Source organism: Perca fluviatilis, chromosome 7 (genome assembly GCF_010015445.1).
Source record: "Perca fluviatilis chromosome 7, GENO_Pfluv_1.0, whole genome shotgun sequence".
NCBI classification, from domain to species: Eukaryota; Metazoa; Chordata; class Actinopteri; order Perciformes; family Percidae; genus Perca; species Perca fluviatilis.
In genome coordinates, this window is record NC_053118.1 from 28,629,209 (window position 1) to 28,657,159 (window position 27,951).

A 27,951-nucleotide genomic window follows, 5' to 3' on the forward strand; every position below is an offset into this window, starting at 1 on the left:
TGTTGTTTAAAGCAATTTTTAATGAAGACAGCAGTTACACATATGCATTTGGCCATTTTTGTAGAAAGCTCACCAATTTAAAACATCATTATTAGTTATCAAGTAGAGCTGAAAGCTGATTTGTCAAATAAGCATGTCATACAAGCAATTTGATTACATAATTTTGTATTTGATTAATCAAGAAAATTATCAGAAAATGAATCATAATAAAACAATGATGAGTTGCAGCACTACACAACTATTTTCTAAAGGCTATGGCAGCTAAAGCTATGTTTTGAGAAGCCAATAATTTGGCTCGGTGAGAGAATGGCCCGACACACTGCTGTCTTCTTCAGTGTTCTTCACTGTTGACCACTTTCAGTCCTAGAAAAATAAGAAAAAAAGAGAAAGAAACATGCTCTGAGAGTCACGTGTAATACCTGTTGAGTTTAAAATATTCACAGTCCACTAGGGGGCCTCTTGAACTTTTTGGAATTTATATTTTTTAAATAATATTTTACAGCAACACAGATTTAAGTTCAAGTGAAATTAAACCCTGTTTAGGCTAAGTTGGGAGGATTTTGTACTACAATTGTTTAACTATGAAATAATAATGATAAATGCAGATCTAAATGGTTATATAGGCCTACCTCTTTTTCTGCCAGAGCTAAAAGGAAACAATAAAAGACTGATTTTAAAAAGGCAAATGTGACAAAAATGTACAATAGATTAAATCTGCAATATGTAAGACCTAAAATATAATCACTATATTGACTCATGCAGAAACCTGAATTGAGATAGTTCTGTTTCTCATTTTAACAAGTTGTGTGATCAGTGAACATATTGAGTCACGCCATGTTGCACACTTACACTGTAGACTACCAGCATTGCCACCACGGTGAAAAACAGGGCTGCAAAATGACATCACATGTCATGTCATGTAGGATCAAGACAAAACAAAATCTTTCTAATGTCAAGTCATGCAGTTCATCAATGACAGCATTAAATTGACATCTTGTGTTAAACACTTACCACCGCTAACAATCAATCCATAGCGTGCATGAGCAGGAGTCTGATCACCTACAGAAGAAGGAAGAAATAATAGCATCAGGAACTCCGCAAAACCTTCTGATTAACTTTATCATGTTTTAATGCATTAATACGTTTAATTTGTAATAAAAACTGAATTCGTATGATTTCAAGATGACAGACTAAGGGTTGCAGTTCTACATACATCCAGTATAATAGGAGACCAGCGCAGGAACAGTTGTAACACTTTTTTGCAATTTTCCCAATAAATCTAAAACCATTGAAACAGCCAATTTCCTATATTATAAACTACAATGTGTCAGCTACTGAAACAATGTGTTTAAGTGGTTTTATTAAATATGTACAGGTTGCAAAAAAGACTGCTAGAAACCTGGGTGTGACACTTGACGACCAACTCTCCTTCACTGTTAACATCGCTGCAACTACCCGATCGTGTAGATGCATGCTGCATAACATCAGAAGGATATACGTCCCCTTCTAACGCAGAAGGCGGATAAAGGTTCTGGTTTAGACTTTAGTCATCTCACGTCCTGACTACTGCAACTCCCTCCTGATTGGCATGCGTGCATGTGCCATCTGGCCCCTGCAGCTCATTCAGAACGCAGCAGCTCGACTTGTCTTCAACCTCCCCAAGTTCTCTCACACCACACCGCTCCTCCGCTCTCTTCACTGGTTACCAGTTGCTGCCCGCATCCGCTTCAAGACACTAGTAACATACAGGGCCACGAACGGATCAGCCACAGCTTACATCCAGGACATGGTCAAACCATATACCCCAACCCACCCACTCCGCTCTGCATCAGCTGCCTCACAACGAGGGACAACTAATCACTCAACAAAATCCACTGCGGTCAAGCCAGCCTCCACTTCAAAATGAGCGGTCAAACTAGCCACCCCTATATTTCGCGGTGCGCGTATACACTTGCTATTACGGTGAAACTAAAAAGAGGGAATTTTCTGACGAAGGCAATTTCCCATTCATTTATTCTGTCTGCCTGTCTGTCTATCTGCCTGCCTGTCGGTCTGTCTGTCAAAAAGAAAGAAGGAAAGAAAGAAAGATTTTAGCACACCTCACAACCTCTGTGACAACTGCATGATATGCTGAATTCCAAAATAAGAGCCCCCCCAAAACTCAAATATTATGTTTTGTCTACACATTAAGAAAATCATGAAAATAAAAGTCCTAGCTTCCACAGACCAATTTCACCTCAGCTGGAGAGGACTCCTTCTCAAGGTGTGATCTACAATGTTTCAGGACATTCTGATGTTGTTTTCCAAAATAAGAGCCCCCCAAAACTCATATATACGCTGTTTTGTCCATACATTCAGAAAATCATAAAAATAAAAGTCCTAGCTTCCACAGACCACTTTCACATCAGATGGAGAGGACACCTTCTCAAGGTGTGATCTACAATGTTTCAAGACATTCTGATGTTGTTTTCCAAAATAAGAGCCCCCCAAAGCTCAAATATTAGCTGTTTTGTCTACACATTAAGAAAATCATGAAAATAAAAGTCCTAGCTTCCACAGACCAATTTCACCTCAGCTGGAGAGGACTCCTTCTCAATGTGTGATCTACAATGTTTCAGGACATTCTGATGTTGTTTTCCAAAATAAGAGCCCCCAAAAACTCATATATAACGCTGTTTTGTCTACACATTCAGAAAGTTATAAAAATAAAAGTCCTAGCTTCCACAGACCAATTTCACCTCAGATGGAGAGGACTCCTTCTCAATGTGTGATCTACAATGTTTCAGGACATTCTGATGTTGTTTTCCAAAATAAGAGCCCCCCAAAGCTCATATATTAGCTGTTTTGTCCATACATTCAGAAAATCATAAAAATAAAAGTCCTAGCTTCCACAGACCACTTTCACATCAGATGGAGAGGACACCTTCTCAAGGTGTGATATACAATGTTTCAGGACATTCTGATGTTGTTTTCCAAAATAAGAGCCCCCCAAAACTCAAATATTAGCTGTTTTGTCTACACATTAAGAAAATCATGAAAATAAAAGTCCTAGCTTCCACTGACCAATTTCACATCAGATGGAGAGGACACCTTCTCAAGGTGTGATATACAATGTTTCAGGACATTCTGATGTTGTTTTCCAAAATAAGAGCCCCCCAAAACTCAAATATTAGCTGTTTTGTCTACACATTAAGAAAATCATGAAAATAAAAGTCCTAGCTTCCACTGACCAATTTCACCTCAGCTGGAGAGGACACCTTCTCAAGGTGTGATCGACAATGTTTCAGGACATTCTGATGTACAGTTTCAAAATAAAAGCCTGTCAAAATCTTGAATATGAGACAAATTAGATATGATTTTGGATTCAATTTAAACGTAAACACCCTGTTATCAAACAATAAATCCACGTCAGGGTTATATTACACGACCCCGTGGTGTGACTCATTAAGTATCAAGACATTCTGATGTACAGTTTCAAAATAAAAGCCTGTCAAAGTCTCAAATATGAGGCATATGACAAATGGTCAAAAAGGGATACCCCTACTGGAGGTAGAACTAAACCCAACAATGTTTTTCCTCATCCCTAGGGTCTCCCATATATGAAATTGATTCTTGGCTAAAGATATTTTACTGCTAAGATTGTTAAATTAACAGATATTGTTACACAACCCAAAACCAAAGAAGGACTAAAATATAGCCTGTCCATGGGAGTTAAGGCATCTAAACTAATGCAGATCAATCACACAAGCTCCGAGAGCTTTGAAACTTAGCATGTTTGTAGTCAGGAAGTTGCTTTACCTAGAAAAGACTGGATGTGAATATCATGATGTATGGAATAAATAAAGACATACTGTACCTAAAATAGGCGAACATGCAAAAAATGAATATCTATGCAGAATGTTTTCATTTACTTTGTGGTTACTTTGCCAGGGATTATAATAGAAACACATATGATTTCTTGTTGGAAAAGTGGGGTTGTGCTTAATCCAGCAATACCAAATGTGTAAATATAGCATGACAAATCAGGGTGTTGAAAATAAAGACATTAATAGAAACAGTTTGAAAGCCAATTCTGCACTTACAAGGAAATAACAATTAAAAACATTGACAAGTGAGGGAGTTCAACTCAAAACACCTCATTCTTAACTTAAAAAAACTCAAAGGAATCAATTTACTAAGTTTTAAGTTGTTCTGCAGCAAATTCCATGTAAAGGGAGCAGAATAAACAAAGGCCTTTTTACCCAGCTCAGTACTGACATGTGGGACAGAAAGCAAGACAGCAGCCTGAGAACGGAGAGAATAATGACCAGCACTTTTTTTCATAAGAAGTGAACATAAATAGGATGGAAGCACACCAAGAATAGCCTTATATATAAATGTGTACCAATGACAAAGCCTCCGTGTGGCCAGAGCAGACCACCCTACACGAGAGTACAGCTCACAGTGGTGGGTGTGAGCTTTACAATTAGTAATAAATCTCAACGATGCATGATAGGCTGCGTCAATCATATGAAGGCATTGAACAGATGAATGCATATATAATATATCACCATAGTCCAGCACAGATAAAAAAGTGGATGCCTTAATGAGCCTTTTAACCCTTGTGTGGTCCTTCGGGTCCCAGTGACCCGAAGGACAACACAAGGGTTAATAAAACTATAATTAAAGGTAAAGGTAAAGGTACTTTATTTGTCACATACACGTACATGTAGCGAAATTCATTCTCTGCATTTAACCCATCCCTCAAGGGAGCAGTGGGCAGCCAATCACAGCGCCCGGGGACCAACTCCAGATCTGAGCCAGAGCCTTGATCAAGGGCACTGACTGGAGAACCTAGTACATGTTTTTTTTGATGGTGGGGGAAACCGGAGCACCCGGAGGAAACCCACACAAACATGGGGAGAACATACAAACTCCACACAGAAAGGCCCCGGAACGACCTGGATTGGAACCTAGAACCTTCTTGCTGTGAGGCCACAGTGCTAACCATTGGGCCACCATGCTGTTTTTAACACAATACAAATTAAATGACTGTCTTAAACAAACAAATGGCAATCTAACAAAAGAAACACTGTGAGGGGGAATGACCCCCTTCATCACTGAATCTCAAGCTCTTTCTAGCAGCAACCATTTGGAACATGAACTGCTTTTGGTAGTCATTCTGGGGGTTAGGCCATCTCCAGTGGCCACTTTGGGGAGGTCAGCTCCCCATGATGTTACCACTGCAACACACCACTGTCACTCATCCACATTGTCATCAGTGACAAAGTGGGTCATATTTGGATAGCCTGGGAAAGGGCAAGAGCAAGACTTTGTGCAGGTCAAGCCCACTGAAAGACACTGGCATTTGGTAGCATCGTTGCAGTTTCCCGTGCTTACAGTATAGTAGTGGGTGATGTCTCTAACTTCTTTAGGTGCTGGTGTCTTCTGTAACATCACAGGTTCAATGCACCCATCTTCTTTGAGCCTCCATCCTCCAACTGGGTTCCAGAAGAGAGGTTTGACCAGGTGGCTGCGTGGCTCGCGCCACACTGCTAAGCTTTGGTACAAGGCTCTCAGCACTTGTTGGCCCAGTACTGGCGATGTAGGTGCTGACAAAGCTACATACAGGGATATTCTTTAGCAAAACCTGTAACACTGTGCGTGATTTGAGGCTAGGACGGAGTTTCACCTTCCAGCAGGACAATGACCCCAAACACACCTCAATCCAATAGAAAATCTGTGGTCAGACTTAAAGATTGCTGTTCACAAGCGCAAACCATCCAACTTGAAGGAGCTGGAGCAGTTTTGCAAGGAGGAATGGGATGATGTAGATGTGGCAAGCTCATAGAGACTTATCCAAAGCGACTTAGAGCTGTGATTCCCGCAAAAGGTGGCTCTACAAAGTATTGACTTTAGGGGGGCGAATAGTTATGCACATTGACTTTTTCTGTTTTTTATTTCTAAAAAAAAATTTTATGTATATTTTTCTCATTTCACTTCACCAACTTAGACTATTGTGTTCTCTAATGCCTCTAATGTAACAAAATAGGTAAAAAGCCAAGGGGGGTGAATACTTTTGCAAGGCACTGTACATGCAATACACCTTGCACAGTCACATTCTTGTCTAATTGTTGAATGTGATGATACAGATGTAATAGTTTTGCTGCTATACTATTCAAGCAAAGGGATGTTTGGATCCTCAGCAGTGTTTATGCACTCGGGACATGGCCTTAAGGAAAGATTTGTCCCTAGTTGATCGCTCAGAAGCTTGGAGCAGTGCTTTGTGATTGTTTACCTGCATGACACGTCCTCACAGGTTGTAACACCACAAGCAGTTTGTACAGAATTGGGAAGGCCACTGCCCTCACAAGACTGAAGACCCATCTTTGTAAGTTACAGGCAATTACTAAATGTGGACTCTCTGGTAGCCTGGAAGAGGCTTTGCCTGTGGCAAGAAGGTATGCCCTCCTTCTGTATGGCCAAAAGAAAAAGTTGGATTGACATCCAACCTGGATGTGCTGAGGTACAGATTAGCATCTACCAGAGATTCGTCAGCAGCAAATCTACCCCCAACAGAAGATGCTTTCCAGCATGTCTTCATGCTTTCCAGCTTTCCAGAATGTCTTGATACTTACTGGGTCACACTATGGGGTCGTGTACTATAACCCTCAAGTGGAATTATTCTTTGATAACAGGGCGTTTCCTTTTAAAGTGAATCCAACATCATGCAATTAGTCTCATATTTGACATTTTGACAGGCTTTTATTTTGAAACTACACATCAGAATGTCTTGATACTTAATGGGTCACACCAAGGGGTAGTGTACTATAACCCTCAAGTGGAAATAGTCTGTGATAACGGGGCGCTTCCTTTTAAATTGAATCCAAAATCATATGTTCGATGCCTCATATTTGAGACTTTGACAGGCTTTTATTTTGAAACTATACATCAGAATGTCTTGATACTTACTGGGTCACACTATGGGGTCGTGTACTATAACCCTCAAGTGGAATTATTCTTGATAACAGGGCGCTTCCTTTTAAATTGAATCCAAAATTATATCTAATTTGTCTCATATTTCAGACTTTGAGAGGCTTTTTTTGAAACTGTACATCAGAATGTCTTGATACTTAATGGGTCACACCAAGGGGTCGTGTACTACAACCCTCAAGTGGAATTAGTCTGTGGTAACAGGGCGTTTCCTTTTGAAGTGAATCCAAAATCTTATCTAATTTGTCTCATATTTGACTTTGACAGGCTTTTATTTTGAAACTGTACATCAGAATGTTCTGAAACATTGTAGATCACACCTTGAGAAGGTGTCCTCTCCATCTGATGTGAAATTGGTCTGTGGAAGCTAGGACTTTTATTTTTATAATTTTCTGAATGTGTAGACAAAACAGCATATATATGAGTTTTGGGGGGCTCTTATTTTGTAAAACAAAAATCAGAATGTCCTGAAACATTGTAGATCACACCTTGAGAAGGTGTCCTCTCCATCTGATGTGAAATTGGTCTGTGGAAGCTAGGACTTTTATTTTTATGATTTTCTGAATGTGTAGCCAAACAGCGGCTATATATGAGTTTTGGGGGGCTCTTATTTTGGAAAACAACATCAGAATGTCCTGAAACATTGTTGATCACACCTTGATAAGGTGTCCTCTCCATCTGATGTGAAATTGGTCTGTGGAAGCTAGGACTTTTATTTTTATAATTTTCTGAATGTGTAGACAAAAAAGCGTATATATGAGTTTTGGGGGGGCTCTTATTTTGGAAAACAACATCAGAATGTCCTGAAACATTGTAGATCACACCTTGAGAAGGTGTCCTCTCCATCTGATGTGAAATTGGTCTGTGGAAGCTAGGACTTTTATTTTTATAATTTTCTGAATGTGTAGACAAAACAGCATATATATGAGTTTTTGGGGGGCTCTTATTTTGTAAAAAAAAATCAGAATGTCCTGAAAACATTGTAGATCACAACTTGAGAAGGTGTCCTCTCCATCTGATGTGAAATTGGTCTGTGGAAGCTAGGACTTTTATTTTTATAATTTTCTGAATGTGTAGACAAAACAGCATATATATGAGTTTTGGGGGGCTCTTATTTTGTAAAACAAAATCAGAATGTCCTGAAACATTGTAGATCACACCTTGAGAAGGTGTCCTCTCCATCTGATGTGAAATTGGTCTGTGGAAGCTAGGACTTTTATTTTTATGATTTTCTGAATGTGTAGACAAAACAGCGTATATATGAGTTTTGGGGGGGCTCTTATTTTGGAAAACAACATCAGAATGTCCTGAAACATTGTAGATCACACCTTGAGAAGGTGTCCTCTCCATCTGATGTGAAATTGGTCTGTGGAAGCTAGGACTTTTATTTTTATAATTTTCTGAATGTGTAGACAAAACAAGCATATATGAGTTTTGGGGGGGCTCTTATTTTGGAATTCAGCATATCATGCAATGACAGGTTGTGAGGTGTGCTAAAATCTTTCTTTCTCTCTTTCTGACAGACAGACAGACAGGCAGGCAGACAGAATAAATGAATGGGAAATTGCCTTCGTCGGAAAATTCCCTGTTTTTAGTTTTGACGGTCTCACCGTAATAGCAAGTGTATACGCGCACCGCGAAATATAGGGGTGGCTAGTTTGACCGCTCATTTTGAAGTGGAGGCTGGCTTGACTGCAGTCAAAATCCCGACTGTTTGCTGTCCAGGCTCCTAAATGAATGAGCTCCCTATTGACATTAGAATGGCCGAAAGCCTACGCATCTTCCGCCAAAGGCTAAAAACACATCTCTTCCGACTATACACCTCGAATAAACATAAAAAAATAAAAAATAAATAAATGTATATATATTTCTTGAAGCAGCACTTTCATTTGGCTCTTTGTAGTTTTGCTTATTTAAAGCTGTATAGGCTACTTGCACCTACTACTTGTTGTCTGGAGTTTGCACCAAGCACTTAATTGGAAGTCACTTTGGATAAAAGCGTCAGCTAAATGACATGTAATGTAATGTAATGCAATGCAAAATTGGTCTAAATAATACAGTCACATATTTCACTTCTTTTCTTATCAAGTCATGCAGTTCATCAATAACAGTATTAGTGCTTGGGTTAAAATGCTTACCACCGCTAACAATCAATCCATCAGATGTATGGTCAAGAGTCTGATTCAGATCACCTAAAGAAGAAGAAAGAAATAATAAAATAGCATCAGTAACTCCACAAAACCTGATTAACTTTATCATGTTTTAATGCATTACTACATTTAATTTGTAATAAAAACAGTGAAATCGTATGATTTCATGATGACAGACTAAGGGTTGCAGTTCTACATATATCCAGTATAACAGGAGACCAGGAACAGTTGTAAAACTTTTTTGTGATTTTCCCAATAAATAAAAAAAGCATTTAGACTGAAATAGCCAATTTCCTATATTATAAACTACACTGTGCTACTGAAACAATGTGTTTAAGTGGTTTATTAAATATGTACAGGTTGCAAAATGTATCTAAATACCATCAATCCACTGTTACTGCTGCCCGCAGTGTACATACACAGAAAAAGGTAATTTTGTACCTAAACAAAAGTTCTATAGGAGTTTTGTTCCTTTTTGTAAGCAAGAATACAGTCTCATTGGGGATTTGCAGAGTGAGTGTAATCTATGGTGTAATCACTCTAACTTGTTTCTGATTGGAAGAATTCAAGGTGTTACAACTGTCCCTAGTCTCCCCTAAACAGTATAAGAGTTTGGTGCGTATGTACAGTAAATGATAGCTTGCCATCATCCCTGCTGATCTAGCTCCACTTGTCTTACAAATACTTATATCAGAAAGCTTTACCACACCATTCTCTGACCTAATGCACATTTAAAGCATCGTTGAAGCCTATTCTCACCTGAGAAAAGAGCAGGTACTTGGTGGCATACACACAGTAAGCATTGATTTGGTGTTTTACAAGTTTAAAAAAGACCAAACTTCTATCATTTAAATCACATAAAAATAAGTGTTGGTCACATTCTGTATAACAGCCAGACTATATAGGTAACATAAACTATAAGTAAAGGTAACAACCTACCTTCATGAAGGATATAACAGGTAAGACTGTCTCAACAAAAGCTGAACATTATAACATCCATGAAGGATTTACTGCAGGACTGTTGTATTAGACTGATTTAGTTTTAGCTAGTTGTACCTAATAAACTGGAAACCGAGGGTATAATCTGGCAGGAGGTGAGCTACTTTAAAGACCAACATTGTAGACATTAAAATAGTTGAGAAAACAATTACTAACTTTTATGGGAAAAGAGCAGAGGTACCTTTTCACAGAGATATTGAGACATATTTCGTGACTGTGACTATGATTTAAGCCACTACTGCTAACTAAACTGATCATGAGATAAGATGCAACCCAAGGTGTGGGTGGCTATCTACACCGACCAAACAATTTCCTGACAGGAAACCCTGATAACTGTTGTTTTAACATCATTCCATTGACTATACTGTATCTCTTTATTTGTGTAGTTTGAAGTGGCTGCACAACCCAAAGTCTTATCATAATCTCTTTTTCAGCCAAAGTGATCTCAGTTTTAACCTAGATGTCTCGACATCCTTTGACCAGCAAATTACCAAAAAAAACAACAACAGAGATTTTTGTTCAATACATTCATGTAATACGTACAGACTGAAGAGATGTTGAGAATCTGTTGTCCATCGCTATCATCCAAGTCTAATTTTCCAACATCCTCTGCGCAGAGGATGATGATTTTGAACTGGTGAATGCACACATCACAGCTCTTAGGACCAGTTGGAGAGATTACAGAGCATCCTGGAAACGTTTGATTGAGGTCTCTTTTGTACAGAACATGGTCGTGTTTACTGTCATATATGGTCATCAACTTGACGAGGCATCTGTCCTCGTTCATGCAGGTAAAGCACTTAACTGTGGTCAAAACAGAGAAAAACATTGATGAGTAACAGATGTAAAAAGAGCTGGGGTCTCATTTATAAACGTGGCTTACGCCACTTCCCACGCAAAGGTTGTGATTTATAAAAAACAAACTTGACGGGAGAATGTGCGGTCCTCCACGCAAACTCTGACACGTGCGTATGCACATTTTGGAGACAAAATAGGAATTGGCGATGCAGATGGTGAGGTGGTGAACTGAAGTCAGACTGCAGAAAGTAGGCCTACATGTGGGAATAACAATTACTCTTAATGGCCCTCATTTATGAAACGTGCGTACGACCTAAAACAGGCGTAGGACGGGCATACGCCGATTCCTACGCAAAGCTCGGCATTTATCAATTTGAACGTGAGCGTAAAATCTCACGTCTGGTCTGAACCATAGACTGTTAATATACAGTCTATGGTCTGAACTCGTGTACGCAAGTTTCCGAGTCAGTGTGGCCTTGCGGTGCAGCATATACACAGTTTAACAGGAGAAGGAGAAGTCATCAGTTGATCACTTATCAGCAATGGCAGATCTGGCTCTTTTAGAAGACCTCTATGAGCAGGTACAACAGCACACGTACGCGCACGTGCCACGGTGGAGCGCTCCATCGCATTGTTTAAGGGCAGATGGCTTGTATCAGCGGACTCTCCCTCAGCTGTTGCCTCGTTCTGACTCATGAAAACAAAAACACGAGTAAAATAAAAGACACTGCATAAACTCCGCTACCGTGTGTTTATTTAAATATAGGTATATCATGTAGGCCTAAGAGATTGCAATAGAAGCCTGTATATTACTGTTAGGACTATAGAAAATGTGTCAAGAATGTATAAATTAAATAGGCTAAACTTCAGCTGGAGTCCGATTTACTACGGCAACACTGTTGATCGCATCAGTGATCTCTTTTCATCCCGCATTCTTTCTACAGCCTTTAATACCAGTTTTCAGGATGCCAAAAAGTACACACGTTAGTGCAAATGAACCTGAGACATCAGGGTTTCAATCTCCACCTCTGAAAAGTGCCGCTTCTCAGTCGGATTACGTCTCGCCATGTCGTAAATTGTAGGGGCGAGGCCTCAAAACTGAGAATATGTTGGGGCCTGATATTTAAATGACTTTTGAATGAAAGGTTTCCAGCCGCTGCATTTATCAATGTACGACCATTCTTACGCTCTGATTGGTGTGATACGAACGTTTCATGAATCACACGTGAAGCCTGTCGTAAGAGGATTTCTGCGCTCATATCTGCGCAGGTTTCTACGTTAGGTTGATAAATGAGGGCCAATGTCCTCGTTATCGGTCCAAACTTTAATACTGTTCATAACAAAACCTGCATGAAGAAAAGTGTGTTTGCCTATTTCACTTTATTTCGTCTTCAAATTGTATCTCGGGGTGGGGGATACCACTAGTTGATGCTGTGATTTTAGCAAGGTGTTAACAATCACAAATTGTTGTAAACATGTAAATACTGCGGTGAACCCGTGCGTAATGCTGCATGATGGCACTGCTGGCACTGCAGGAGGACTGGAATGGAAGAATCAGGAGAGAGAGACTTCAGGGACGATGACTGGCTGATATGCCGATTTAAATTCCCTAATATAGCTGTAGTAATATAGCTGCTGTGCCATATCCCAGTCCAAATACAGGTCCTCGCCACTCTGGGGGAAACCGGCTGTTTCCAGAGGGAAATGTCAGACAGCTAAGTGTTTTTTTTATATTATATATAATCTTCAACTTTATCACTAAGGCTTGTTTGGATATAATATAGTTCTGTATTTGCTTTGCATTGACTATTTATGGTTAAAAATGGGCGTGTACAGGGCGGGATAAGAGGCTGATCCACGTATGCACACTTGTAGTCAATCTGTGATTTATAAAGGGAACATTGCTTACAGGTGTGCGTACACACGGTTTTATAAATCTGAATTTTTTCGGCGTATGTTATTTTGGGCTTTTGGCCGTACGTACACTTATAGTAAGGATCCTACGCACAGTTTTATAAATGAGACCCCTGGTGGTGCAAATGTGCTTTTTTATTATCTGACATATTAAAGTACCTGGTTTAATCAACAGGTTCACAAAATGTCTTCTTAAAGGTGCAATATGTAATATATTTACTGTAGTAAATCCCCAAATGAACACAATATGTCATCAGATATTAAGTTAACATGCTAGGATGAAATACTATGTTTTCTGACAACAATGCTAAAGCCTGTATTTTCTCCTTTGAAATTTCCATTCCGTGACGGAATTTCTGTTTGTGTTTTGGCCTGTGTGTTGGTATCAACTGCCCACTCTGACAGCCTGCCGGGTTGCCAGATGGTCTGTAAAAACGCAAACCCAGCGCGTGACAGCTGTAGCTAGTACTGCCATGGAGCAGCAAACAAAAAAATGGGATCAATGGAGATAGAGTCTACCAGACCTAAAAAACTTTAGGTATTTCAAAGATGGAGAGAGCAGAGCCCAAAAGGACGCTGAGTTGGTTACTTTCCTCCTGAACAGGTAAGCATTAGCTTCAGGCTAATTTATCACAGCTACTAGGGGTGGACATTTTCAGCCATTTTATTTGTGTAGGCCTACTCACATTTGTTTGTTTTATTTGGATCCCCATTAGCTTCAGCATAAGCTAAAAGCTATTATTCCTGTGGTCCTACAATCTATCATGTGACAATACAATTTACAACATCACATTACACACAATACGCACAAAGACATTACTTCACATTACACAACATTTGAAAATACAGATCATATTTTACAGTTAACGCAATTAATCACACACAAAAAAAATACACTACTCCGAATAGATCTATTTAAAAAAATCTGATATAAAGAAAAGCCCTACAACAGAATCTCTCTAAATTGATATTAAATATTGAAATATCTTTGAAGGTAATATTTCTTAAGTGATTTTTTTATATAAATACTGAGTATTTTGTTGTTTGATAGTATTTGGGAGAGAGTTCCATTCACACATTGCTCTGTACCTAACTGAACGTTGAATTGATTTGGTTTTCACTTTAGGTCAAATAAAACTACCTCCGTAGTACATTGAATTATATAGAGTACTCAAGTTAGTTACTTGCAAAAACAAATGAGACACAGCCAGTGAAGTGATCCCGACTGGTCCTGGCCTACTCCGCCATGCTAACCCTGCTAACTGCTAACGTTACCGGAGGACCAGGCAAGCAGGCCACGGCTGATTACAACGTGTAACGTTAGCCTGTTAAGCGGCCGTAGCCGACAAACGGTAAGTAATTTTAAGCCAAGGGAGTGTGTCTGTCAGATGGGGAGGGAGGACGACGAAGTAGTGGTGTGTAAGCGGTTGTTGCCATAATTTTAAGCCGAGATATGGTGGCTGTCAGTCGGGCACAGGCTGTGCGTGAGCACAGGCTTTTATGACGTTAGCTACTCCGCTGTGCTGTGGAGTAATGTCTGGCTATGTAAGACTAGCGTCTAGCAACATTGATGCTGTGTTCTCAACCTGGCAACCTCTGTAAACGTTGAGTCTTGGGAGGAAGGGCCGGGGAAGACTAGTCTGTCCAGTATTTTGAAGTTGGACTGCAATAACCTTTTTTAAACGCTAGCTGTCAGTATTATATATTGGACCTTTAACTTACCCTTGTGGTCTGCTGCAAGTTGAGCACCTATATGGCAGATAAAATACAGTTAGCAAAATATCAAGCAGTTGAAAAACACTGTACAATATTGCTAAAAATAAAGAAATAAATACAGAGATGCACTGCACATAGTTCACAACATACCAGAAAAGCCGTCGGAGACAGGAACATATACGAATGACCACCAACATAGAAAGTACACTGAAAATACAGAAGATAAAAATTAATTCAAAATGATTCCCCCCATGAAGTATTACACTCCAAGATAGTATTGAGTTTTGCATATTATAACTGAGACACATGATCAATTATACACTCAGTGGCCACTTTATTAGGGACACACTTGCACAATCTGATGCAATCCAATACAACTGTTCTGCCATAAAGTCTAGTTCCATCATGTTTTTTTTTTTTACACTGCCATTGAGGTGTTAATTTAGTTATATGTTTTTAGTATTGTGGGCATATAATGATGTTTTTTACTGGATTGTATTACATTGAGAGGTGTTTCTAATGGTCTGCCCCCCTTCATGTAAATAGGACAAAAAAATAAGAAACACCCTCAATATAAAGTTGTGCAGTACAGCACTACCTTTAGACCTAATAATATAACATATAATTGAATTTACACAATTATGACAATGTCAACAAAACGCATGATCAACTTTATAAAAGTAGAATTTATGGCAGAGCTGTTTCTTACAGGTTGTACAGGTTTACCTACTAAAGTGGCCACTGAGTGTATATAACTTAAGTAATACTGTATAAATGTATATATTATTATTATTAATAATTAAAATGAGAAAAAGGTGATATGTTCAAGAACTGTATTAGTGAAAATATTAAAATGAACTGAAATTAAAATGTAATTACTTCTCCAGCTGTGAACAGAAGCCCTTTTCCTGCGGTGGTTTCTCCCTTTTCCAGGAACCAGTGGTGGACCTTTTGGTTCGGGGGTTTTCCGGATGTCCATCTTGCAGCTTTCTTCTCCTTCTACCTCTGTATCTTGGTTCCCCTCTGTAATGGCTGTTGTTCTGGGTAAAACTGTTTCCTCTTGTGGGCTGTTCTTTGACAGGGTGTGTGGTGGAAAGTTGTTTAAAGTAGACGGCTTTGGGAACACTCCTTCACCAGACAGAGGGTGTCCCTCTGCCTTTGGACCGGCATCATTAGGGTGTGACCAGATCTTTGCTTTCATCGCCGTAACGATGTCTACTTCTTCATTAGGAGTGGGTTTTCCAAAGATGCCTTCATCTGCCACAGGCAAAGCATGTTCGTCGTAATGATCACTGAACATGTGCTTCATGTTGGAGGAGAGGCCAGCGTCGCTGTTTTATTACAAATAAATTACCAAGATTTAGCATTCATAGAAACAAATACAGTATCATTAAAATGACTCCAGCCTTCACTAGCTAAGCAGTGATGCGTTACATGACATTTAGATTCATCCAAACAAGAAAATAAAATAAACATACCCGCTCTCCTGGGTGTGTTGGCTCTGGCCACCTTCAAGTGTCAAACATAAAAATCAGTTAAACTACTAATAACAGTTGTATACAAAACATTCAGTTTGTTACTTTTTGTCTTTCACACTGATTAGATTCAATTACCAAAAAAAAACTTTCACTTTTAAAAATAACCTGTTCAGCTGATAAACAGGTAACAATCTAATGTTGATCCTTAAATAAAATGCACGATAATGATAGTAAGATAGTAAGATAAAACCGCATAACCGAAACACCAGACCGACAGGCCTAGAATGAATGAAACATGCTGCAGGCCCCTAAAGATGAGCACAGTCAAAAAGCTTTTCTATTTCCCGCCTAAAGCAATCAGATGATATAATTTAAATAAACTAACTTACTTTTTGGCAGAGGAGGGCAAGAAATGTCCGTTGGGTGGGTCATTTTTAGTCGAAATAAACAACAGCACAGAAGAGCTGTGGCTGGAAGTTGTTTCACTAGAGAGTGGCAAATTCAGGAAATGAATAACAGCTTTATAACATCCTATGAATGTATTATAATACAATATCTCCATCTGGTGGAAGTAACCCTTTAATGAAGTCCACTCTTTCTTTAACCCTACCATGTTAGCTCACCAATGATTTAGTATTTAGTTTTTTACAGACAGAATGGTTTTGTTTTGAGGGACTCTAGTTACTAAGCGGACAGTGGATTTTTTACAAATTACAGCTTTTTGTTTGTAACGACCATCAGCAACAAACCGGATGCTAAAATGAAAAACTTTATACGTAGGTATACTACAGACTACTCTAAATACACATATGAACCTAACCCAAAGCATTTGTACACATTTTCTTTGTAGTTTTAACCTAAATATGTCCCTAATTGCACTGAAGAAACACCAAGTGAATCAAACTTAAGCAATGCTGCATGACAAAAACCCTAAGCTTCCTCTTTCTCCCTCTGTCTGCACTCTCATGGCTTACTTCATTTTTGTTTGGTGGTTTTCTCTGTATGTGCATGTCTTCTGTCGTATCCAGGAGATTGTCACCACAGTCAGCAGAACTTACCGTTGAATCATGATCAAAACTGTCTTTGAAATTGCTTCTATTAATAGATCTTGTGCAACTGCAGTCACTCGTGGCAAATTACTAAGGTCGTGTCATTACTGAAGCTGCTCTGCCATGCAGAGCTGAAACTAGTATTCAAAAGATACAGAGGTCAAATAAAAACACACATGAATAATAAAAAAGTAAAAAGAAAAGGTTATGAAAAACATTGATTCCAAGTCACTCTAATGCACTCCTAAACCAAAAAAGTCTCATAAATGATTAAGCAAGCAGCCTCACAGTTTGCTTTCATATTTGGGATGCCATCAAGTCTTTACTCAACCTTGATCAATCTTGATTACATTTTGTTTAAAAGCACAAAACCTCACAAGTATATTCATTTAAACCATTTTAAGATCCTAATGTGCAATTGCTTATTTAATCACATAAGTGCAACTAAAACTAGACTACCGTAGATCTGACATGATAAAAGGCCAACCTTGTACAATATATTAAGCATATATATGAAAGTGTCAGAAAAAATAAAAGATTATGAAAACAAGAATTGTTTAGACTTGAGGGGAATTTATATCAAAGATGGTATTTAAGTACTGTTGTAGCAGGAAGCTGGTACTTTTCACTGTCTCTCCAGCTTTTTGATGTGGTGAAATTGCAGCTTTTGAACAAGATTCTCTTCACCGCCCCTCGGTAAAATGTCATATCTGGAAACAAGATAAGAGAGCAATATTGCTGCCGGTCGCAGTATTAGTACTCACAGTAGCATTCACAGTTTGCCCGGCCATGGATCTTTGTTGCATGTCAATCTCTTGCTCCCATCTTATCCTGCCATCTCTCTACTGTGTCTCTCTAATACAGGCATTAAAAGGTGCTCAACACCCCTTGTGGAGCCTGGGCTGTCTTCAGAGACCGCGTTTTTTTTTACAGTGTGTTCAGGGGACAGGCAGCTAGCGCATAGTGAGGAGATGTTTGCTGTATGTGACCAAAAATGTTATAGCCTAAAATCACATCACTTAGAGCACCTTTAATGCATAAAGTATACTTGATATCTGACACTGATGCTAGATTAAAATGTTAAGGGATCACTAAAGTTATTACAATTTATCTCAGGGGAAAATGAACAGATTCAAAGATTAATGAAAATAGTTGTTGAGAAATTAAATTTAAAAACCACGAATGTCAACCACATGGTAGCGCTGAAAGAAAAGTCAGAGGGATTATTAAAGTCACTAAGATTCATCATCTGGGGACCACGAATGTTAAAATGTTAAACATTTCATGTCAATCCATCCAATAAACCGTTAACATGGTTAGCAATGTGAGCTGACTTCTTCCTTTGCTCACCATAATTATTACGGCCACTAGAGGGCTTTGTAACTTCAACAGAAACAGGTTGTTCTGGGGGCATTTGCTGGGAGGGCAGTCTCTTGTTAAGATATTTTAGTATTAACCAGACATGGACGGGCATTACCATCCTGATGCAAAACTCATGGGAGAAGGGGGCTTTTTAAGAATCTGTGCCATTATAAGAACTGGATACAGCATTCGAGGTGGAGCCCTGGTCATTTCTATGAAAGTTGCTCAGTGATGCATGAAGCCATCGTGGAGCCAAAACCACGTATAAAATGACCTGGATGATCCGCACTGCTCCTGCACTGTGCGGCCAATAGAGCAGGCGCACTAGAAACCTCCACCCGCCAAGCCTGCTATTTCCTGTTTAGAGGTCTGCTCACTTGAATGGGGATTGCATTATTAAATTAAAGCTGCGAGCAGCGATGGACGAGCCCTTGCGCCTCTGCGTGCGTCGGGGTTACCGGCAGACGCCGCTCCTTGTGACCGTGCATTCGCTCGGCACTCAGATGCTGCAAATCATCACCAATGAAAAGGGAACTCCCTGCCGAGTTCAATGATACCTCACACAAGACTCTATGTCATACGATTCATCAGCTGTGAAAGGGGGCGTGGCTAAAGCATAGGGGGCGGGCCAAACCATCACCAATGAAGAAGGAACTCTCTGCTGAGTTCATTGATACCTTACACAAGGGTCAACCTTAAATGGTTCAAATGTTATGAAAGGGGGCGTGGCTTAAGCTTAGGGGGTGGGTCAAACCATCACCGATGAAGAAGGAAGTCTGTGCTGAGTTCAATGACACCTCACATAAGGGTATACCTTAAACGGTTCAAATGTTATGAAAGGGGGCGTGGCTAAATATTAGGGGGCGGGTCAAACCATCACCAATTAAAAAGGAAGTCTGTGCTGAGTTCAATTACACCTCACACAAGGGTATACCTTAAACGGTTCAAATGTTATGAAAGGTGGCGTGGCCTGAGTAAGTGGGCATGGTCATAGTATAGGGGGCGGCTCAGTATCACATGTAGACCACACATTCTGAGTTTCATGCAAATCGGATGACTTTTGTCATATAAGGCGCATTTCATGTTGCCAGCAGGGGGCTCAATGACCAAAAGTCAATTTTTGCCTGTAGGTGTCCTCAGGTCTGGACCCTTGTCAATCGTGAGAAATTTCGGGCAGATACGACAACGTACACTCAAGTTACAACAATTTCTTTGTTCATCGCTAAACACTCAAAATGGCCGCCATGCCCACACCGTCTGACGAAAAGTTTTTCTTTTAATAACTTTTCATCGTTAAGGTGTTAAGATGATACAGACCAAGTTTGAAGTCCATCGGATTAAATCTCTAGGGAGGAGTTCGTAAAAGTATAGCACCTTGACTTTTAGGCCTACTTCCTGTTGCCACTAGGGGGCGCTATGACTTTAAGTAAATATCGGCCTTTATTTGTCCTCAGGGTTGGACTCTTATGAATCCTGAAAAGTTTCGAGCCAGTTGGACAATGTACACTCGAGTTTTTGGGCAGCTATTCGCAAAACCCTTAAAATATGTAAATTTTCACCAGACTTGATGCGACCGCCAAATTTGGTGAGTTTTTGAATATGTTAAGCCCCTCAAAAAGGCAATTCATTTAACGAAATAATAATTCCTTCAGTTTCAATAAGGCCTTCACCGCTGTCGGCGCTCGGGCCCTAATTATGCAGCTCTTCTAGACTCTCCAAATGTTATTGGATCGACTGGACCAAATTCTGATAGTGAAACTAATTATTTCAAAAAAATATATCTATACATATATATATCTATCTATACATCTGATTTACAGAAGTCTCTTTCTCCATGTAAGTCTATGGGGAAAAGTATTTTTGGGCCAGAGGGCATCATGTGACGAGCAGGGAGTTGTATTTCCACTATTTGACCACTATGTTAAAATTGCTTCAAAGCTCAGAACACTTCCTGGAGTTCTAGTCCGTGCCCATGGACCCTTTCTTTGAATGGATCCGTCCATGGCTCTCACATACAGTCTAACTAAACACTGTATCAGGCAGTGGTGGAATGTAACTAAATATATCTACTTATTTGAGGTACTTGACAGCTTTAGTTACCATTTACTTTACAAATTAAGATTTTTGTACACAAAACATGTAGTTTATAAAATACAATGTTTTATTAAAAATTAAACTACCCAACAATATACAGGCCTACAAGTACAGCTGAAATGATTAACCGATTAATAACTTAGTTGACTGACAGAACGATTTTAATCATATCCGGTTTTTAAATTGTGAGGATTTTTCTGCTTTGAGTACTTTTAATACTTTAAGTACATTTTCCTGATGATACTTACATACTTTCACATAAGTAACATTTTCACTGAAGGACTTTTACTTGTAACAGAGTTTTTTTTTCAGTGTTGCATTAGTACTTTTACTTAAGTAAAGGATCTGAATACTTCTTCCACCACTGGTATCAGGGCAACTCATTTATATTTGATTGTATTATAGGTGTTGCTCCTGTATTTTGCTCCTGGTCATCGGCATGGGGATGCCCCCTCCCCGTCATCTTGGCTGCATCATCCTCATCCACACTGCCATGAAGTCACATCACCTATGGGAATTGTTTTAGTTCATGCTGTGTTCCTCATTCCTGACTTGCAGCACATAGGCGTGTCTGTTTTGCTGAAGGCCAAGAAGGTGTGGCACAGGTATAAAGAGACTCAACAATTCATGTTCCGACCTGACGCAGCTGCTTTCCCTCTACAGCTAAAAGGTAGGCACCTTTCTGTGGGAAAACATAGGACATTATAGATTGATCTACGTTGAACATTTGTATTGACTAATAACCTTTTATAGCACTTTTGGTTTTACTGTTGTTGTAGCAAAAAGGGCTTTATTGAACTGAATGTAGGCATACTTACTTATGGATGAGCCTTTCATGTGTTTACTAGTTATTGTACTTTCTTTCTCATCCTCAGTCACCCTCAGACTGTCCTTTGCAAATATTAATTTCTGAACGATGACTGACTGCAATCTCTAAGATACTATGAGTATTCTTTCTTAAGCTTTTGGTTGGAACTTAAATATGACAGGGCATGTATTTTTGTGCTGCCAACTTTGTGTTCCAGCTAATGCAAAGATTTGCAGTTTTCTCTTTTGGAGTTTGTTATCTTTTTTTTAATCTCCCTGTTATACAATTTAAATTATGTACAAAATATGCTGCATAATGCCGACTTTAATGCCACTCTTCTATTAAAGTCATTGACTGTATAAAAAAGGTTAAAGTTCTCAAAATAATAAATAAAATAAAAATCTGTTTAGATCAGCGCAGGGGAGCTTTTATTTACACAACAGGCTCAGTTATGGTTCATTGACTGTATGCATCATTTATTTAACTTTAGTTTTTTTGTAGGTGACTTCAGGATATCCTGGTTCTAGACTTTTTAAACCACTGTCATATCTCTAATTTGTTTAGCGATACAAAAATATTGATTCATCGTCAAAGTGAAACTAAATGACAATTCAGTAGGAATATCAGGCAGTGACACCTTTTTATTTCTTCTGAAAGCGACACAGGATCAGTCTTACTCAACAGAGGTGACCCTCCCTTCCTGAGAATGCTTATTTGTACATACAGTATGTACCTATAAACCTATTTGCTCTGACAGACTGTTGGCAGGTTAATTCATGATGAAAAGAAGCTTGGATTAGGGATAGGCCTGCAAGTAGAAAAACTTGACAATCAAACGCAGTGGCTCTGTGTTTAATTAGAAAATTGGTGACTCATAATGTTTGATGTTGATTTCATGATTTCACCAAGACTGTGATGTAAGTATTCAGTCTTCTTTCACTTAAGTAGAATTGCAATACCTTGAACTAAAAAGATACTCCACAACAAATAAAAGTCCTGCATTTAAAGTTTTACTTAAGTACAGAAGTATTAGCAACATCATATACGAAAAGTAAGTAAGTACTCATTAGGCGTCCAAATGGCTCCTGTCAGTTACATGATAGTATTAGATTATCAACAAGGATGCATTTGTGTGTATGTGATATTTTAATATTTAAAGTGCCCATATTATGAAAAAATCACTTTTTTCTGGGATTTGGGGTGTTCTTTTGTGTCTCTGGTGCTTCCACACACAAACAAACGTTGAAAAAAATCCATCCATGCTGTTTTGAGTGAGATACAGTTTCTGAATGTGTCCTGCCTTCAGTCTCCTAGTGAGCTGTTCAAAATCGGCTCGGACGTCACAGTCCGAAATGAGCTGGCTAACCACAACCGTTAGCTCATTAGCATGCTAACCGCTAATGTTAACGCTAGCATGCTACGTCGTTCTCAATAGCAAAGCACTGCTACAACACACACAAGTTCACCATAATCTACAAAAGAACTACTTACATGTGCGCCCTCATTTAGAAGTCTCCCAGCTAATCCTGCCTTGTAACTTGAAACAGCCTTTCTTTTACTGTCTCTAGAGTTAGCTAGCTGACATGCTCTACATCTGAACTACTGAGCATATGCGAGTGCAATCAAAGATAGTACAGAAGAAGAAGATGAAAAGAGGTCTCACTCTGTAGCTAAAACAGAAACCAGGTGAAAAGAGGATCTGCAGCAGTGAGAGAGAGCTGTGCAGTACAACAAACATATGGTGTTTTTTGAAAATTAAACCATGTAAAACTACTCTGGTACAACCTTAAAATACAGTTATGAACCTGAAAATGAGCATAATATGGGCGCTTTAAGCTTGTCAAAGAAGCTAATTATAACTTCTTTCTACATACTATACTGTTGGATAGATTAATCTATAACAATGTATATTCTATTAGCTACTCATCATTTATATTTAAACATGTATCTTCAAAGAAACTAGCTCTCAAATAAATGTAGTAGTGTAAAGATTACAATATTACCGCCTATAATGTAGTAGAGTTGGAGTATAAAGTAGCATAAAGTTGACATACTTTCCACCATTGGAGACTGTTTTGATTGAGTCTGTTAGCGCTCTAAATAACCTGAAAAATATAGCTGATGCACACTCATGATTGGAATTTAGCTTAATATGAGTCACCTGTTTCTTCCCTTTGTAATCATAATCATAATCGTAGCTCCTGTCTAACTTGCTCTTGCGCCACAGTCACACTATGCAAAGTGACCAAGAGGAAAGTCCCAAACTTCACACGAACATTTACGAAAACACAAAAATCCTACATTGACAAACAGTTGTAACAAGGGAATTTCCCCAGTGTGGGATTCATAAAGTCTATCTTATCTATCTTACAACAGCATAGAAAATGCTGACTATACATTTCTGACATTAAGAAACAATAAACCAAAATGATGGTCTTCACCAAAATGCCATTTAGTGCAGGAAATAAGGTTTTCCGCTGTTTAGTCTACCCCTATAATTACATTGATTACTCTGAGCTTCAACATGTTTCTCCAGTTGTCCCAGCGTGGCCCTCATGGCGTACTCCACCAGCACTATCGCACAGGGCTGTTTTGGGAAGGTGTACAAGGAGAAATACAACGATAACTGGGCCGCTATAAAGAAGGTCCCCCATAATCTCATCAGTAAGAAGGACCTGGAGAGGGAGTGTGAAGTGTACAAGTAAGTACAAGTGGTTTTGTTATTGTTTACAGATTTTAAATGGCTGAGGAGATGATAAGATGAAGGAACTCATGGAAAAGGAGAAGCTGATTTCCTAAAATGCTACAATACAAAATGTCAGAAGAATAAACACAGCTGTAAAATCCCCATTATTTCAGTTATGTGGTGATAAGATTACGTAAAAACATGGAATTGAACAAAATCAGAGTTGCGTGGTTTTTAATGGTGATGTCCATTTTAGGAAAAGATGGTTTCCAATCTTTCAGCCCAAAAAAATACTCACTTTGTTTTTGTTTAAATTATGCTGATGAATTTCTCAATGTCTCTTTCTTTCCACGGCTTATTACCGCTGGTCTACAGCAAGGCAAAACATCCCAACATAGTGAAGCTTCTGGGCAACATAAATCTCCGAGACGGAAAATGGATTATTCCTCTAGAGTTTATCTTCGGCGAGGATTTAGAGACCACCATCTTCAAAACATCAAAGTCTAAAATACAGGTAAAGTTGTCACGACAACAGACAAAAGGCACATGGTTCAAGGTGAAATTAAATATAGCACATCAGGATAGTAGCGCCTGGAATACAAAAGTGAAACCACATTTTATTTTTATGAAACTGTGTAAATCCAGGACAACATTACATGGTTCCAATTTCTGCATGGTTTGAATAAAGTATGGCAGGTCGCTATGGGCATTTGGGACACGTCCTGTTCTTGTAGTGCGCATTGGTTGAATTTAAGGACTGAAATGTGGAAAAATCTAAATGTGAGTTTGTAGTTCACATCACACCTTGTTAACTTAAGGCCTGAAGGAAAAGGGCGTGCAACTCAACATGAGGAAGTTGGAATATAATATCGGTAATAGTATGCCAGTCCAGTTAAACTTGATCTCAAATGTTCATCTCTACAGCTGACTCCGTCTATAAGGGGCACTATCATCATCGGCATGTGTGAAGGGCTGCTTCACCTCCACTCCAAAGATGTTGTCCATCAAGACCTCAAGCCTGAAAACATCATGGTGAGTCAGCATACTGCACGAGGGCTTCATGTCAAAAGTGTCAAAAGTGTTACAGACACATATTTATTTATGGTAAAGAGCTCTACAAACAGTGGTTCATAGAGAAAACCTCTCTGTCTCAAGTCAAACGAGGTTGTTAATAAAGTTGCAGCAAGAAAGATGACAACTTTTAACCTGATGGTTTTCTCTGAGGTTAACAAAATTAAGAATCACTACTGTTCACAAAATTGATATCTTGCCAGCTCTCATAAGGTAACTCTAATAAAAGTAGTTCCTTCTGAATAACAAACTACTTTTTGTACTGTAGACTCATTAAGTCATTGTGCCGTCAAAAAGGTTGAACTAATTAACTAGTTACATTGTGCCATGAAAGTCTGTTTTGGCACCTGATTACTGCAGACAAACAATTTTGTAATTTTGTGAGAAAAAATTTCAAACAAACTAAACATAATTTGTCTTCCAGGTGGAACATAACACAAACAGAGCTGTCATCATCGACCTGGGACTGGCCAAGTTCTTCCGATACGGTCTCAACTCTGCTGTTGACATGGGGAACGAGGCCTACGCAGCCCCCGAGGTGCTGGAGAGGGGCGTACAGAGGGACCAGCGCTCAGATGTGTGGGCCATGGGTAAGATCATCGCCGAGCTCTGTGCCCGGATTCGCCTGTACACGCCCACCGTCTGTCCCGCCAAGATCAAGGAGACCCTGCTGGATCAGCCGTACTGCCATGCCGTGTGTAGGATGGTGGAGCCTGACCCTACTCTGAGGGCCTCCATGGGTGGGGTCATAAGTGAGATACGAAAGGCCGGAAGTGCATGCATCGTCCCCAGTGCACCCGTTCAAAAAGATCACCTTAAGCCACCTGCACCTCAAATTAATGTCAGAAACCTCTCTCCGTCACCTGTGAATAGAGATCCATCGCCAATGAACAGGGCTCCGTCCCCGTTTAACAGGGACCCATCACCAATGAACAGGGCTCCGTCCCCGTTTAACAGGGACCCATCACCAATGAACAGGGCTCCGTCACCGTTTAACAGGGACCCATTGCCAATAAAAAAGGCTCCATCGCCGTTTGACAAGGACCCATTGCCAATGAACAAGGCTCCAGTGCCGTTTGACAGGGACCAATCGCCGCTGAAATGGGAGCATTCACCCAGACCAGTCTTCAAAGCTTTGAATCCACAAGCTGCAATGCACCTCTCTCCTTCCCCTCAGAGGACAGAAGAAATAAACAAACACCAGGCTCTGGTCCCAGCAGGCAGAACCGAGCTCACGCAAGACTTCATGAAGATGAAGTTGTACCAAGAGGCTGCCAAGGATCTGCCCTGCAACCTGCCCCCAACAGGGAGGGTGGTGATTCGGCACTTTGAGGAGAAAAATGGGGAGGTTGGAACATGGGAGCAGAAGGAGGTGGTGACTCGTGATGGGAAGATAGTTGAGTTCAATGACATCAAGTTTAATAAGTAAGAACAAGAGTTTTAGGACTTTATCTCCTTAAAAAGGATTGCATGTGCTGGTTAAATGGTTAGTTCAGGGTCACCTAACTTTTGGTATCTTCTTAGAGCATGTAAAACACATTTCACTGAGCTAAAGCTTCAACTGAGATTAAGTTACAGTAGGCACCTGTTTTTACGCACACATAAAATGGATTTGAAACCTGTTACAACTTAGAAATACAGTTTGCCTATGGCAGTTTGAAGCGGTAATAAGAGGACATCTTGAATGCTTTGGTTGTGCTGTAACATGTTTTTTCAGCCATGTTGATTGATAACTCATTTAATTGCCAAGAAAGAAATATCTCCAGGCACGAACAGCCATCTGTGAATGTCTTTCAGCATCTGAATGCATATGACTGTGAACTGTGAATGGGTCATACATTACATGCATATTTATATAATACATTCTGAAATCTCAATTGCAGATAGATTTTGTTTCTTTGGGATGCTTTATGCTCATATTTAATACACTGTGTTTCATTAGATTAGCTTGATCTGTTTTAATCATCAGAAAATCTGAGCAAGTAATGAAAAGAAGCACACACTAGTTGATGGTTATAAACAAAAGCGGCAACTAAAATCAGAATCAGACAAGATGGGCATACAACAAACAAACTGTAATACAACTTAATGCTAATGGGTCTGGTTGTTGCTCCAGAAAAGGCCGTCCCCATGATCGTGCAATGTATTCCTCTTCTGTCCGCTCCAACCTGTGTAATTTAGGGGTAATATTTGATCAATCTTCGTTGTTTGACACAGACGTAAAGCAGCTGAACAGATCTTGTTTTTTCCACTTAAGAAATATAAGTAAACTGAAATCTGAAGTTTCAACTGCTGAACTTCAGATGCTTATACATGCTTTCATCTTATCTCGCATTGACCACTGTAATGCATTTTTCTTCTCACTTAGTAGGCTATGTCTTTTCTTGATCGCCTTCAGTAGGCTAAATCCAGAATGCTGTTACAAGGCTACTCACTAGATCAAATAGACGGTCTCACATTAGCCCTGTTCTTAAGTCTCTTCACTGGCTCCCTGTTGCATACAGGGTTCAGTATAAAATTCTCACTCTTACGTATACAGTAGGCCATTGCACAGTCAGGCGGGTGCATATGTGGCTGAACTACTCTCTTGGTCTAATATGTTAAGTTAAATGGCTGTCCCACACTCCCGGGTTAGGGCCCGTGGTGATTGATCTTTGATCTTTCAATTTGGACTACTCTGCCCCCACCCGAACCCTCTGTTCTTTCTGTGGATTTTTAAAAAAATCAGATAAAGACGTATGGCTACCTAGTTGGACAGGTGTTTGGTTGCAATGTCTACACTTTATGTAATATGTTTTTTTTATTGTGTATTGTGTTTTTATTATGTATGTTTGTAGGCTATGTTTTTATGCCC

General features: G+C 39.4%; 2 protein-coding genes across 6 annotated transcripts; one reads left to right on the plus strand and one right to left on the minus strand.

The window, feature by feature from the left end:
• Positions 1 to 23,424, minus strand: LOC120562995. Of its 5 annotated transcripts, none has more exons than XM_039806994.1 (12): positions 23,395 to 23,424; positions 16,417 to 16,512; positions 16,028 to 16,058; positions 15,429 to 15,880; positions 14,700 to 14,756; positions 14,556 to 14,582; positions 10,665 to 10,925; positions 9,111 to 9,164; positions 1,012 to 1,059; positions 850 to 890; positions 630 to 646; positions 1 to 363 (listed from the first exon to the last, which is right to left on the minus strand). In XM_039806994.1, exons 1-12 carry the CDS (start codon positions 23,402 to 23,404, stop codon positions 342 to 344), a joined length of 1,116 nt encoding a protein of 371 aa, XP_039662928.1. In that variant the 5' UTR covers positions 23,405 to 23,424; the 3' UTR covers positions 1 to 341. The 5 variants fall into 5 exon arrangements, with proteins under 5 accessions (XP_039662928.1, XP_039662931.1, XP_039662929.1 ...); XM_039806997.1 differs by lacking the exon at positions 23,395 to 23,424 and adding an exon at positions 22,832 to 22,876; XM_039806995.1 differs by lacking the exon at positions 23,395 to 23,424 and adding an exon at positions 17,677 to 17,802.
• On the plus strand, positions 21,085 to 27,934 carry zmp:0000000881 (dual specificity testis-specific protein kinase 1). The gene is made up of 5 exons (XM_039806993.1): positions 21,085 to 21,202; positions 23,877 to 24,041; positions 24,402 to 24,540; positions 24,951 to 25,058; positions 25,522 to 27,934. Exons 2-5 carry the CDS (start codon positions 23,896 to 23,898, stop codon positions 26,524 to 26,526), a joined length of 1,398 nt encoding a protein of 465 aa, XP_039662927.1. The 5' UTR covers positions 21,085 to 21,202; positions 23,877 to 23,895; the 3' UTR covers positions 26,527 to 27,934.
• The last annotated feature ends 17 nt before the right edge of the window (positions 27,935 to 27,951 follow it).

Coding starts and splice junctions, on each gene's coding strand:
- zmp:0000000881 (XM_039806993.1), top strand. CDS start 23,896: ATGGCGTACTCCACCAGCACTATCGCACAGGGCTGTTTTGGGAAGGTG. Junction 24,541..24,950: donor CATCAAAGTCTAAAATACAG/GTAAAGTTGTCA, acceptor TCATCTCTACAG/CTGACTCCGTCTATAAGGGG. Junction 25,059..25,521: donor TCAAGCCTGAAAACATCATG/GTGAGTCAGCAT, acceptor TTTGTCTTCCAG/GTGGAACATAACACAAACAG.
- LOC120562995 (XM_039806994.1), bottom strand. Junction 15,881..16,027: donor CAACACACCCAGGAGAGCGG/GTATGTTTATTT, acceptor GTAATAAAACAG/CGACGCTGGCCTCTCCTCCA. Junction 14,583..14,699: donor TGTCTCCGACGGCTTTTCTG/GTATGTTGTGAA, acceptor TCTGCCATATAG/GTGCTCAACTTGCAGCAGAC.